This window comes from Osmerus eperlanus, chromosome 5, assembly GCF_963692335.1.
Source record: "Osmerus eperlanus chromosome 5, fOsmEpe2.1, whole genome shotgun sequence".
Lineage (NCBI taxonomy): Eukaryota > Metazoa > Chordata > Actinopteri > Osmeriformes > Osmeridae > Osmerus > Osmerus eperlanus.
Window position 1 is genome coordinate 1,608,030 of NC_085022.1, and position 14,463 is coordinate 1,622,492.

Below are 14,463 nucleotides of genomic sequence, written 5' to 3' on the forward strand. Positions count from 1 at the left end.
TGAACTGAAGGCCTGATCGATTTCCTGTCACGCTGTAGTTTCTTCCCTCTCAGGACTGTAGCAGACACTCACAGACAAGGTCAAGTCAGGAAGTGGTTGTTGCTCGGTGGGTCTCACCTGGGGGCGTTTGTGTTTGTGTTTCTAGCCGTCGGGGTGCAGATGTCCTTGGACATGCTGGAGAGGAGACTCTGGGCCATCGCTAAACAGGTGAGCGATGAATATGAGGGTGTGCTGACACACACACACTCACACACACACACACACACACACACACACACACACACACACACACACTCACAGACACACACAGACATCCAATCACACACACACACACAGACTAGCACACAGACCGGCAGAAACACAAAATGGCTTTTGACATGCTTGGCCAACTTCCACCTACCTCCCTCCACCCTGATGATCGATGACACCATTGTCGCAGAGCTACATTGAAATAAATGGCAGGATATCTGTGTGAATGTACTGTACTGTGCACAAACATTTGAATGATCTGGAATAGCTGTATTTCATATGTATAGGTGGGCAACATTTATAAAGCTGTAAATGCTAAATACTAAAATACATGTCCCATCATTGGCCCCTAGAGGACATTAACTGGTACAGACTTTTTAACTGAAGACATTTTAACTGAAAATAAACTTCAGATATTTCCAGCTGTTGTGTCTGGAGCTATTGTCCATCTTCTTTCAGTCAAACTATGATCCATGTATTTCCCTCATTGTCTCCCTCGTGTTTTACCTCCCTCTCTCCTTCTCTCCCTCTCTCCTTCTCTCCCTCTCTCCTTCTCTCCCTCTCTCACCCACAGCCTGACGGCACTGATGTAAGTAGCCAGCACCATTTGCTTTCCATCCACATGAGTTCTTGTCTGTAGATAATGGAGAGGTGTTGATGTGGAGATTTGTCCTGGTCGTGTGATGGGAGACTGTGTCGATCCTGTAGGACTTCATCCAAAGCCGTCATGATTAATCTGACTGTGGGACACGACATAAAGACGTACCCTGACCCCTCTGACATCCTGCCCAAATCTCTGTCTCTTTCTATCACTCTCATCCATCTCTTTCTGTCTGTCATCCATCTCTTTCTATCTCTCTCTGTCTCGCTCTTTGTCTCTCTCTCTCTTTACAGTGCAGTGATATTGAAGGGGTCTGTCCTCTCAGCTGTGAAAGTATTGTAAGTACTGATCCTAAACATGCATTCACTTAATGAATTATTATATCCTTGTGGTAAATTGTAATTAAACAGACCTATGAATAGCCTGAACCACTGTGTACTTGTACGATTAGAGGGTCAGCCATGGGGAGGGGCTCAAAGCTGCTGTCAGGGTTACACCATGCTGTTTACGTCAGACTCTTTCACTTTTCGCTCTTCAATCAGTAGGAGTCCACAGCTCGACGTTGGTCGTGCTGTCTTAACATACACACTATGTTCTGAAATAGCACATTTACAGTAAATGAATAGTTGTTATGTAATTTTGTAAAAAAAAAAAGAAAGTTTAGTGTTTAATGTACTAATGTTTCCCAATTTGTGCCTGTAGGACCTTAACTGTTACCTGGTCGACAACAATGGCTTCATCATGGTGTCTAAGGAGAGGGCAGAGGTGAGGACATCTCTCTGACCCACACAGGCCACCATACATCCTCACTGCTATCTAAACACCCTTTCAGCAACAACCAGCTAACCATTGCAAACTGTTTTACGTTAATCTAACCACCATGAAAGTGAAATATCTCATTTTATGCGATTGTTTTGCACATCCCCCACAGTAACTCTGATTGTTGTGAGATTTGAACTTGATGTCACGTAAAGATGATCCATTGTTCTGGATGATGAGTAAGCTGGAGATGTACTGTAGTTTCTGTTTAGCCTTTGCACCTCAGCACTGTTTTTGACATGGTACATGTCTGAGCTCCAAAGAGAGAGAGAGACACAGAGAGAGAGAGAGAGAGAGAGAGAGAGAGAGAGAGAGAGAGAGAGAGAGAGAGAGAGAAGACAGACAGACAGACAGACAGAAAAAGAGCATTGTATGACATGGTTGCTGGCATCTCATAAGGTGGTACATAAACAACATCTGGAGCACTCATAGGATTTGAGGACACTTATGTCCTAATCCCTGTCAGGCGCATTAAGGGCTCAGCGCTAACGGCTAATGGCTAACTCCATCGTCCAGCTTCCCATCATGCTCTGTGGTAGGGGGGTGGACAGGCATGACACACTTGGCGGGTGGGGAGTCCATTCATTTGTTTAACGTAAAAAAGGTGGCACTGAAACGGTAAAGAACAAGGATTCCACAGTTAAACAGTCAGGGTGTTTGTACCCCCCAGTACCACAGCATAGCCCTCCACACACCAGATTACCACAGCATAGCCCTCCACACACCAGATTACCACAGCATAGCCCTCCACACACCAGATTAGCGTGGACTACTAACCCCAGAGAGAGATTAGCGCGTTGGCTCATTAACTGCCATACACCAACATCATCTGGAGGGGAGGGAGGGGGGTTGAGCCCATCCCATACTGTCCAGGGTGACCTGCCCTCTGCCCCCCCCCTCCCCCGCTGCCCAGATTGTTGTCCTGCCAGACAGCTGGCCCACCGCTGCCCTGCCAGGATTCGCCTGCATGCTCTGCGCCCCTGACCCGTTTAGCTGGGCGTGGGGCTCCTGGGATTACAATACGGAGCTGTGTTCAGCCCGGCCGGCAGAATGAGTGTTATGTCGATAAAGTGGTTTGAAGAACAGTGGGAACTTGCATGTCGGAAAACACACATGCAAGTGAAACACACACATTGGTTTGTTTTACTATCCTAGTGAGGACAGAGAATTCACTCCCATTCAGTAGCGTGTTATCCACAACCCTTAACCTCCTAATCCCCTCTAGAAACAGCACTTGAAGTTGGGAAGTCAGATGGCTGAGCCGTTAGGGAATTGGGCTAGTAATCTGAAGGTTGCTGGTTCGATTCCGGCTGTGCAAAATGACATTGTGTCCTTGGGCAAGGCACTTCACCCTACTTGCCTCAGGGAGAATGTCCCTGTACTTACTGTACGTCGCTCTGGATAAGAGCATCGGCTAAAAGGCTCAAGACGCACTTGTTCCGGGAGTACAACGGTACTTAGGAATGGTTCGCTTGACCCGATGTTAGCTTCCTCAAGGATCACAATGACTCTTGCTTAGAGACTTGTTGCTCTTGTGGTTAGTGGTAACTGACGTAAATTTTTTGTACTCTCTGTGATATATTGTTTTTTATTATTGTTGCTTGCTTTTTTCCACAGGTACACTTGCACTTATAGCAGTTCATGTTGTTTAATTGTAACCTGTTTAACTGCATGCTCTTATGGTTCTTCCCTTTGGCACTTATTTTGGTTGTTCACAATGTGTGCTTCATGTTTTGGCTACTCGCAATGTTTTGTGGCTATCTCGTTGTTATGATCAGTGACCTATGCACTTTGTAAAGCTCTCTCTTGGAAGTCGTTTTGGATAAAAGCGTCTGCTAAATGAATAAATGTAAATGTAAATGACTAAATGTAAATGTAAGTTGTTGGGCCCAAGAATATGTTCTCACAATGTCATTTTTTTTTAAGTTTACTATCCTGTGGGGAATTCTGGTCGCTCCAAGGGTAGTTAAACGAGAGTGCACACATCTCAACAGTACATACATGACACCATGCAGGTCTTGACAGTACACTTTGCAGGTCTTGTTGATCCTATCAGCTGTAGTTCCCCTGAATGAGCACTGCCATCAGAGCCAGCCTCGCTCACCAACATGAGACAGTACCAGCCCAGGGATGCACACATTTAAACCAGCTCACTTATTCAATATGTTTATGTCTTACTAAGCAGATATTTATGATGAAGTGCTACTGCCAACGTTGTGCTGAGGGTTGGACTAAAGTTGTGTGGGAACAGGGAGAGGATCCCTGTTTCAGGGGAGAGGGGTCGGGCCCAACATTGCAGAGCACGGTAAATATTTAATCACTGGAAAAATAGAGGGAGTGCTGACTTTAAGAAATGGGTCACAGACCCAAGTACTGGAGACCGTAGTGAAGCACAATGAGAGGCTAACGATGGCTTCTAGGCTGCAGGAACGTGACAAGGCTTTTCCGCCGTTCTGCTTGTGCTGCATGACCACGGGTCTTCGTCACCTTCAGTCCAGAACGTAGCAAAGCAGCGTTTTCGCTCTCAGAAATGATGTGTTGTTTCTCTGCCACTGCGTTTTCCTGCCAGGTAAATAGAGCGTCAAGTTCCATTCAGAGCCGAGGCTTCTGGGAGCTGACACTCACCAACACTGCATCTCTTAAAAAGCCACAGGGAAATTCCCTTCCTCTCTGAGATTGAAATAAAGTGTCAGACGCAGTTGCAGAGAACAGGGGAGAGAGGGGAGGGGAACCTGTGAATGCGGACAGTATTGCTGAAATAAAGTAGGCTGAATAATTCACACAGTACAGTGATGTGTTTGCTGCTTAGACGAGACAGGCAGAGGCCGGTATTATGAGTAAATCTGTGGTGTTGAATGCCCTGTAACACAACATCCACTCACGTTCATGTGTTTGAAGAGGCTAGCGTAAACACAGGGCACAGGAGCAGCAACGCGAAACACATTTCAGTTGAAAGAAAAGAGAACTAGTTGAGTCGGTTTGGTTACTTTGGACTCTAAACATTCGTTCTTCATGTTGTTAGTGATGTAAACATGGTTGCTAGCACACATTGTATGCACACACTGAGCTTCCTGTAATGGGTTTCATGTGTATTGTTTAAGTAATGCATACGCCCGGCACCAGGACTCTTTGTTGAGTGGCTATTCAACTCTAGTGGTTGAAATTGGGTTCTCTACAGTGCATGAATTCATATAGGATGTACAATGCATTGGATCATTGTAAAATATGTATTTTTACATGTTCTGTATACTCTCACAGAGTATACAGAACCTGGGAATAAAATATATTTGTTTGTTGTCTGTCGGTCCTCCTTGGCAGGTGGGAAGGTTCTTCGGTGAAGTGGATGGGTCTGTGATGGCTTCTCTGATCAAGTCTGGCATGTACAAGAAGTACGTGAGGCTACATATAGCTGCATGTTCTGAATAAATCATGACGTGATGCTATCAGAGGTTTGGGAAGATGGAGTGGTTCTAAACCTCCGGAGTTTGTGTTTCTCCTACAGAGTGTCGCTGTTTGATTATCAGGGCATGTGCAGAAGCAGTCACCATCATGCCAGCAGCGCCCGCCCACTACTCAGCGTAAGGATCAAACACATGGAGGGAGGGAGGGAGGGAGGGAGGGAGGGAGGGAGGGAGAGAGGGAGGGAGGGAGGGAGGGAGGGAGGGGGTTTGAAACACAGACAGACAGATGGACAGACAGATGGACAGACAGACAGATAAACGAATACACTGATAGATAGATGCAGACACATACAGACACGATGGACGGACAGACAGTCTATCGTGTCTGTTTATTGTGTCTGTCTGTCTTTAGTAGTGTCTGTAGTATCTATAATAGACAGTATCATCTATCTATAATATACACTATCAGAACCGGTGATTTGACACGTATGGTTTTCTGTTGCTAGTTCCTTTTCGTTACACCAGTTCAGTTGGTCGTCCTTGAATCCATTGTTCCTGATCCTCTGCTTGTTATTGTTCCTCCTAATGTTCCACAGCCATTCTACGGCCTTGCAGCGATCCTGAGGTGGCTTTTCTCTAACATGTTGATGTAAGAACCATCTTTTGTCTCGTCTGTCACCTGTACAATACGCCTGGACTTGTTATACAGACCTTATTGTCATCTCGTCACCGTCTTTTGACAGTGTCATTTTCCCATACTCCTCGAACAGGTTTATTCTGGACTTCAACTTTTGTGGGCTGTGGCACTCAGATTACTTTGTCGAAGGTGAGACATTCTGTTGGTGCTTTGAGCAACAAAAGCCTGTGAAAACACCAGGGTTTAGACCAGGCTCAGAGACATGCCTCACCTGGGAAGGTCCACAAACAAGATGGTGTGTGTGTGTGTGTGTGTGTGTGTGTGTGTGTGTGTGTGTGTGTGTGTGTGTGTGTGTGTGTGTGTGTGCAGTGTGAAACATCCTGACCCCACTCTGAACCACCCCATGATGTTCTCTGTGTGGTCGTCTCTGTCATTCACAGTTCACTGTCTCTCATATCAATGGTCATTTCAATCTCACGGTGCTTTGGCTTTGTGCTGATTTCATATGCCATGTTCATCCACTTCTCTGCGCTCCATCATCCATCCTGCCCTGCTCATTCCTCCACCCCTCCTCCGCCGTGGCCCCACCACACAGCCAAGGCTGGCTACCACACAAGTGAGTGACACTGGGGCCTCCTCAGTAGCCTGTGACGTAGACACAGTGAGTGTTAGGGGGTACTTCTGTGGTTGGAATGACGTTTAAAAAACATTCATCATCGTTTGTTGAGTGTGTGTGTGTGTGTGTGTGTGTGTGTGTGGTGTGTGGTGTGTGGTGTGTGGTGTGTGTGTGTGTGTGTGTGTGTGTGTGTGTGTGTGTGTGTGTGGGTGTGTGTGTGTGTGTGTGTGTGTGTGTGGGTGTGGGTGTGTGTGTGTGTGTGTGTGTGTGTGTGTGAGTTAGTGAAACGCAGGTTTTTGAGCTTGCGCTGAGATGTATTGTGTGTGGTTTGTTTCTCAGGCCACAAGCAGAAGAAGGTGGATGCCTTGCAGCCCTGTGACACAGCATACCCTGGCTTTATGTACGACTACTCCATCCGAGAGACCAACAGCCTCATTAAATGTGGACGCTGTCAGAAGTAAGAACCCTAATACAGACACACACATACAAACACATACACACACACACACACCACGCACACACCACACACACACACAGTACTTACATAATCGTGGCCGTGTGGATACCTCTTTGTAAGTAAAGTCAATGTTCCTGGATGGTCCTGAGTGTGTTGTGTTGCAGGATGTGTGTGGTCCTGAGTGTGTTGTGTTGCAGGATGTGTGTGGTCCTGAGTGTGTTGTGTTGCAGGATGTGTGTGGTCCTGAGTGTGTTGTGTTGCAGGATGTGTGTGGTCCTGAGTGTGTTGTGTTGCAGGATGTGTGTGGTCCTGAGTGTGTTGTGTTGCAGGATGTGTGTGGTCCTGAGTGTGTTGTGTTGCAGGATGTGTGTGGTCCTGAGTGTGTTGTGTTGCAGGATGTGTGTGGTCCTGAGTGTGTTGTGTTGCAGGATGTGTGTGGTCCTGAGTGTGTTGTGTTGCAGGATGTGTGTGGTCCTGAGTGTGTTGTGTTGCAGGATGTGTGTGGTCCTGAGTGTGTTGTGTTGCAGGATGTGTGTGGTCCTGAGTGTGTTGTGTTGCAGGATGTGTGTGGTCCTGAGTGTGTTGTGTTGCAGGATGTGTCTGGTCCTGAGTGTGTTGTGTTGCAGGATGTTCGTGGTGCAGAAGGTACCTGACAGTAACCTGCTGCTGATGGTGGTCCAGGCGGACTGTGACTGCTCACGCCAGTACTCAGCCATCCTCCTGGAGCCCAAAGAGATCAAATATATCCTTCCTTTGTGTGACGGTCAGGATGACGCTCATGGTGATGAGGATGATGATGGATGTATTGAGCAGATGCAAGGCTACCTGTGGGGGGTTCAACCTGGTGGTCTCTTGATGTCAAGTTGATGACCCTATCACTGAGCTTTACCTATCGAACCGCGTATATAATATTTTTTATATAGAATAAATATCTTAAAAGTAGGCCTACTAATATGTACTATAAGTATTGTTTGTTAATGATTTTGTGCGCCCGGTGTTTACTTAACTCCAGTGTACATAATGCTTCAGTCAAGTGTAACAGGATGAAGTCTCAAAAGGTTCGACGCCGCCCCGAATCCTGCCACTCCTACCATCCCAAGGTCTTTCAGCATACTAAAATTCACATTTTAGTATTGATTCACTGTTCTTTTGTCAGTAACTCAGTATTGGGCTGAATTCATACTGATGCCTGTTTGTCTTTTCTGTCCTGTTGCAGGAAAATGCCAAAGACTGTGGCGGGGCCTGTGAGATTACCCTATCAGCCACCCTGTTCCTGGTCTCCCTGGCTTGCTCATTGGTTCTCCACAGGTGGACGTGACCAATCACAGCCTCTCCTTGTTGTCATGGATCAGCGGGAGAACGCAGGCTAAACAGTTTCTACTTTGTTTTTTGTATTTTTGTACGTTCTTTACCTGTGTAGAGGATCTACCACAGCGGACAGAGGAGTCTCTAGAACAACAAAACAACAAGGGCTTTTTTATAGAAGGGATTATTTTCCCCACAGTGAGGTGAAAGAGGCTCAGTAGTCAACAAAAGACAGAAAGATATTTCTTCTCCTTCATATGAGTGCTCTGGAGTGACATCCTGGAGGTTATCATGCAAGCTTTCTTTCAGAGGAAGCACTAGGACAATGTTATGCGGCTGATGAACAGCGCCCTCTGCTGGCAAGCTTGTTGCTGTACAGCCTGGTGGAAGGACACTTGGAACATTGAACTCAGCTAGAGAATTGTTGCCATAAATTACAGTATGAACATTCATAGCAACATGGAATGTAACCACTTTATAATTTTGATACCATAACTTGTAGATGCATTTATTAATTGATACTGATTTGTGTCAAAAGTACTCTCATGTATGGAAGCAAATCAGTGACATGTTTTGAATTTTAAAAGGCATAGTTAATATTGAAATTTAAACACCACCGTTGGTTATGAATTCACCTCTTTAAAATTGAAATGTGAATTTATTTAAATGTAAAAAAATTAAATCCGATTCAAGGTTCAGAAATTCAGGTTGCTCAAATTCGAACAGTAAAATTCAGATCCAAAAATTCAATAAAAAAAATTCAAGCTTCTGAAATTCAAATTCTTCTCATTTTTTTGGTTCTTATTTTAGGGATCTGAATTTGACCATTCAAATTTGACTAGCCTGAATTTTGTTCTATTTGAATTTCTGAAGCTTAAATATTTTTAATTGAATTTCTTTGGATCTGAATTTTACTGTTTGATAGGAGCAACGTGAATTTCCGAACCTTGACTTTTTGGATCAGATTATTTTTTTTACATTGAAATAAATTCATATTTCAAGATAATTGCTTTCATACCCACAGCTTTCAATCCCATTTCTATGTGATTTTCCTTTATGAAATATTGAATGAGGTTTGGTTTGATATTGTTGTTTAACTACGTGTTATTTTCTCTGGAACTTCCTGTTACTTTCTGAGCAACAGTTTGATTGTCCGGAAGATGTCACAAGACAGTTTTAGTGTCACCAGTTGAACTTAGTTGACTACTCAAAAGCAGAGATCTGCAAGTACCTTATCAGATTGTTGCTGTCTAATGCTGAATTCATATTAATTAATGTTACCCATGAATATTAATATTCACTGTTATGAAATAGCTTTGCAGAGGATTACAGTACTGACTGCATCATTGAAAACTATAAAGGTTTCAATGTTTTCACTTTAATTGCAAAGATGATTGTGGCAAATCTTAAATGTATGTTACTATTTAACGCAGTTTTGAAACACTTGATATGGGATCAAACTGTAGAAACAGCATGAATTGTGTCTACCTGACACTGAAGTCAGTCTTTTTAAGGCTGCACATATCATAGGGTTATGCCATAGTGCTTTAAGAATTAATCCAGATCATTGAATTGATAAAGAAGCTGTCTGTTTCATTCTCCCTCCGATCTTTCTGAGAATTTGGGATATTGATGTCATGTTGATTGAGCTCTATGGGTGATTTAAGATAAGAGATAAGATAAGATAATCAGGTGATTTTAGTGATGCAACAGTGTGAATGACAAGCTTGTTTTGCGACTGTTGCCAAGAAATTGCATAGCCTGGGGATAACAGGCTTTAGGATGTTTTGAGAATTAATCGACAATTTATCTTAAATCATTGTTGAACCTATAAGCCAATCGCGTTAATAACAATGTCAGGTTATCTTGGTGTCAGGTGAAATTAGAGTTTTCGTAAAAAAGAAAATACATTAAAAAAAAGAAAGCAAAAATAAACAATGTTAATAGATCAAAATGTAATAACATAACTGGTGGGATGCTCAGCTAGATTCAACCCAGTAAAACACAAGTGATTAAAGGATATCCTGAATAAAAATGTATTGCTGGAATCCTGTCTCTTTGCATTATTTTGTAAATAGACTGTTGTTACTTTCCTAGTCAGAGTTAGCAGGGGGTGCATTTCTTGCAAGTACTAAAACCTCTAGTATCAACATCAAAGCAAATGTTCTCACAGGTTAGCAGGGGGTGCATTTCAGGGCAGGGCTGTATTGTGTCTTTCCAAGAAATGCACCCCCTGCTAACTCTGATTAGGAAAGTGTCACATGCATGAAACTTACTCTGGTTACTCATACTAGTCCCCTCAATGTATAGTAAGAATCATTTGATGCTGGGATATACAGAACAGAAATGACATTGGGGGTGCATTTCAGGGCAGGGCTGTAGGCTATTGTGTCTTGCCATGAAAGGAAGCGACAGCAAAAAATATTCGCCCTCGACCATTGTATAAAACCAATAAACCATTTGTGACGTAACACAGCCATGAGTACTACAATATGTGACGTCACAATGTAGCCGAGCATATAAATGCATGTGCAAATCATTTAGGTCATACGTTTGAGCATCGTTCCTGTGTGATACACGTGGAGACGCCACGCCGTATAAAGCGGAGACACTTCACAGCACAAGTAACAGAAGATACCGTGGGTAAGTAACAAATATTGAGAGGTCGTGATGAATCTGCCAAAAAGTTATAGAAAAAAATGTTCGCACTCGATCAATTTCCAGAACCCTGCTTTATTGACTTTTTCTAGATCTATCAAAAGCTTTTTACTCACCCTTAAAAGACTTGAGCGTTTCATATATGAGTGTAAATGTGTTTCACATGCGTCTGTGCCAGCATTTAATATGTAGGCTTGTGTAGCTATGTAAGTTTGCAGTAGTATGAATGCGTGTGAACATTTCACATGTGAATGCGTTTCATATGTCTATGCGAGCATTTCACATGTTGGATGTGAGTTTTCGTAGTATGGATGTGTGTGAACGTTTTATATGTGTATGTGTTTAATATGTGTTTGTATAAGGGACAGTCTGAATTTCCTAAATGGCCCCTCAAACCGCGACAGTTGCGATTTCATAACCAGAAAGGTCTCAATCCATAGGCCTACTTAGATTCGGAGGCACTCACTATTATTATTAAGCTACTGCATAACGTACTGCATAACCTCAAATTCGTCTTTGTAAATATGGCAAATGTCAGTTCAATATGTTAGCCTGTTGTCGTGTATTTTTTTGGTAAACTAGATCTAGTTATCTGCTTGGAAGTGTCACCCAGCTATTGTAGCTGTGATTGTGAACACCGGCACAGATAACTGGACTCGAGGTTATACAGAAGTTGCATAGCAATGGACATAGTTTTGGAGCTTTTTCTTCTTGGTAGCAGGAGATGGAACACAAATCGATCTAACCCGGATTGTGACAATTTGTTTCCAGAGTGTAGCATTGATGTGACCATTTTGTATAAAACCAATAACCTATTCGTGACGTAACACAGCCATGAGTAGCCTTCAATACGTGACGTCACAATGTAGCCGAGGATATAAATGCATGTGCAAATCATTTAGGTCATACGTTTGAGCATCGTTCCTGTGTGATACATGTGGAGACGCCACGCCCTGGAAAGCGGAGACACTTCACAGCACAAGTAGCAGAAGATTCCGTGGGTAAGTAACAAATATTGAGGTCTGGGATGAATCTGCCAAGAAAAGTTATAGCCTAAAACTAACTCACAATCTACTTTTGTGTTAAATGGTTTTGTTAAATTTGTTGACGGTACCTGGGAAGTTTGGCGTAGAATGGACTGTGATAACGTTCAAAGTCAAAGTTTTTCATCTTGGTTTTCGATAGTTTAATAGTATTATCTAACGTGATATTTTCTTTAGGAAAATTGCATCTTTCTCAGAGAATAGTTATTAATCAGCCAAATGTTGTGTTTTCAGATACCGGAGAATAAATCAATTATCGTTCACCCATCGTTCAGCGTGTTCGCTTGAAGGGCAGGTGTAAAAGTGTGAGACGTTTGCTGAACTCAGAGGGTGTCATAATCAGGATGTAGTATGACCTAAAAACGACCGAGGTGAGTACTAAATTAGACTTTAAATAGCTAGATTAGTAAACTGATTGGTAAAATCACGTTTTTCTAATCAGTTCTATCAAGTGTCCTGGTGTTTGCAGTATGACATTTGGAGAGAGTCTCCCTTCCCCTTCCTTTGCAGTCATGAATAAAGGAAAGAAAGAAGATGGGGTTTCCCTTCCTGGGGCGCCTCGCTTTCCCTCAATAACCACATCCAGGAAAAGAAAGGAGACTGAGCCAGGGCAACAGTCCAGGGATGTGCTCACCAGGAACCCAAAGTTACCTGGTAAGACCAGCTCTGGTTTGGTGTCTGTACCAGAAGACACCTCGGCCGATGCTCCAGCAGCAAAGACTCGCCTGCCTCCTCTGAGGACACAGGCGGTGGGCGCCTGTGAGAGTCAGCCCGGTAAAAAAGAGGCCAAACTGAAAGGTCCTCGGCCCCCGAGTTGCAGTTCCAAGTCCAGTTCGATGGTTCGTTTGACTTCAAACAAAGCTTCAAACGTCCAGCCCGACTCCAAACTTGAGTTTAGGCCCAAAACTGGACTGAAGCAGGTTCCCACAGAGCAGAGGCAGCCGTTCCCTCAGCTGTGCCCCCCTGCTCGGCCCCCGGGGCAGCCATCCACTCGCAGCAAGCGTCTGTCCAGACGTCTCGTCGCCGCGTCTGACTCTGAGAAGGCGTCCCCGACTCCGGTCCTCCCTCTCATCGAGGCACCGGCCGTCTCACGCACCGCAACGCTGGACTCCCAGATGGAAGTTTCCTGCCCTGTGTCATCTACACGTATCGTCCTACAAAGTAAGTTCTTGAATGCTAACTTTGATACATTCTCTAACCTTCTGGCACCCACTACACCTGCTGGAGCTAGACTAGAAGCTGCCGGCAGGCACGCTAACCAAGGTTTGATTTTGCTACAGATCACAAAAAGGTGGCCCCGGAACCTCTGCCTTCTCTTCCCACTAGTCTGGTGGGCAGACGGCGTGCTAGCCACCTTCTGATTGGTCCACCTACTGACAACGCAGCTTCCGCAGACAGGAGACAGAAGTCAGCTCGCCGGTCCAAACTGTCCAACCCTGCCAGCAACCTGGTTGTGGCTCCACCCACCAGCGCCAAACCACACAAGCGGACCTCCCAAAAGGTCCGGCGTCTGCAAGCGTGTGCTGGACAGGCTTCAGAGGGCTCCCAGGACGTCAGCGGAACAGAGAAATCGTGTCTCTTCCCGCCGATCTTTCGCCACCCGCCTGACGGAGACGGCAAGAGTCCGGCCCCGCTGAGGCCTCAGACCCCGCTGAGGCCTCAGACCCCGCTGAGGCCTCAGACCCCGCTGAGGCCTCAGACCCCGCTGAGGCCTCAGACCCCGCTGAGGCCTCAGACCAGTGAGGAGCAGCTGGCTTTGTTCTTCAAGAGAAGAGCCATGGACACCGAGGAGGGGACCTCCTCTCCTGAGAGGATGTTGGATCCCACGGCCGAGCAGTACTCGTTCAGCCAGTTCCTCATGCCCTGCTCCAGCACCCCACCAGAGCACGTGTGGATGCACAGCCACAACACCCAGGAGGAGAGGGTATTCCTGCCTGACTTCAGGGAGATGTTTGAGGAGGAAGATCTTGAAATTCTGTCTGGAAACAAGAGGAAGATCCTGAGAGGAGATGGGTCCGGATAGTCCATCCAGACATGCAGGATTAGGGTTCTAGGGAAGATGATGTGTCCTCTCTCTCTTTTTAACACCTAAACGAGGAGATCACCCAATACCTACTTACCCCCCCCCATCCACCCTTAACTGTTTCCATCTCTGTCTCTCTCTCTGTATCTCTCTCTCTGTATCTCTATCAATTCATCAATCTTATTTTTCTGTCTGTCTATCCAACCCTACAACCATTATCCTTCAAACATACATTACAACATACATCAATCTCTCTCTCTCTCTCTCTCTCTCTCTCTCTCTCTCTATTGCACTCTCTCTGTATCCCTCTATCTATATCTATCCATCTATCTATTCATCCCTCCAACCATTCATCCTACAAACACGCAAGACCCATCAAACCAATCCCACTCTTCACCCCATAAAAACATTCACATCCATCCCATCCTTCATTCCCAAACATTTTTCCTGACTTTACAACCCTGCCCCCCCCCTCACCTTCCCCTGGGTGTTCTCCAGTAGAGAGTCTCCAGACCATCAGAGATGTTCCATCAAGAACACATCCCTCAACCCTGGAACTTACCTGCAGCATGGTTTCCTACTCCACTACCCCTCCAGACCTCACACACCCCCCTGATTGGCCTCAAGACTACACAGAACCTCCACTCTGATTAC

The 14,463-nt window shown here is 45.0% G+C and overlaps 1 protein-coding gene and 1 long non-coding RNA gene across 3 annotated transcripts in view; both read left to right on the top strand.

The window, feature by feature from the left end:
• cacna2d4b (calcium channel, voltage-dependent, alpha 2/delta subunit 4b) overlaps positions 1-8,756 on the top strand; it is a 44,824-nt gene extending 36,068 nt beyond the window's left edge. Inside the window, exons 26-38 of one of the 2 annotated variants that reach the window (XM_062460959.1) lie at positions 146-207; positions 824-838; positions 1,144-1,188; positions 1,553-1,615; positions 4,988-5,058; positions 5,172-5,247; positions 5,667-5,719; positions 5,841-5,896; positions 6,303-6,323; positions 6,663-6,780; positions 7,407-7,522; positions 7,798-7,880; positions 7,997-8,756. In XM_062460959.1, the coding sequence (XP_062316943.1) occupies positions 146-207; positions 824-838; positions 1,144-1,188; positions 1,553-1,615; positions 4,988-5,058; positions 5,172-5,247; positions 5,667-5,719; positions 5,841-5,896; positions 6,303-6,323; positions 6,663-6,780; positions 7,407-7,522; positions 7,798-7,880; positions 7,997-8,098 (881 nt within the window). In that variant the 3' untranslated portion in view covers positions 8,099-8,756. The remainder of the gene's footprint in view (positions 1-145; positions 208-823; positions 839-1,143; positions 1,189-1,552; positions 1,616-4,987; positions 5,059-5,171; positions 5,248-5,666; positions 5,720-5,840; positions 5,897-6,302; positions 6,324-6,662; positions 6,781-7,406; positions 7,523-7,797; positions 7,881-7,996) is intronic. The other variant, XM_062460960.1, reaches the window with a different exon arrangement.
• A 1,868-nt stretch (positions 8,757-10,624) lies between these two features.
• LOC134020539 (uncharacterized) lies at positions 10,625-12,126 on the top strand. The gene is made up of 3 exons (XR_009930417.1): positions 10,625-10,728; positions 11,646-11,744; positions 12,021-12,126. It is a non-coding gene; the product is annotated as an uncharacterized LOC134020539 (long non-coding RNA).
• The last annotated feature ends 2,337 nt before the right edge of the window (positions 12,127-14,463 follow it).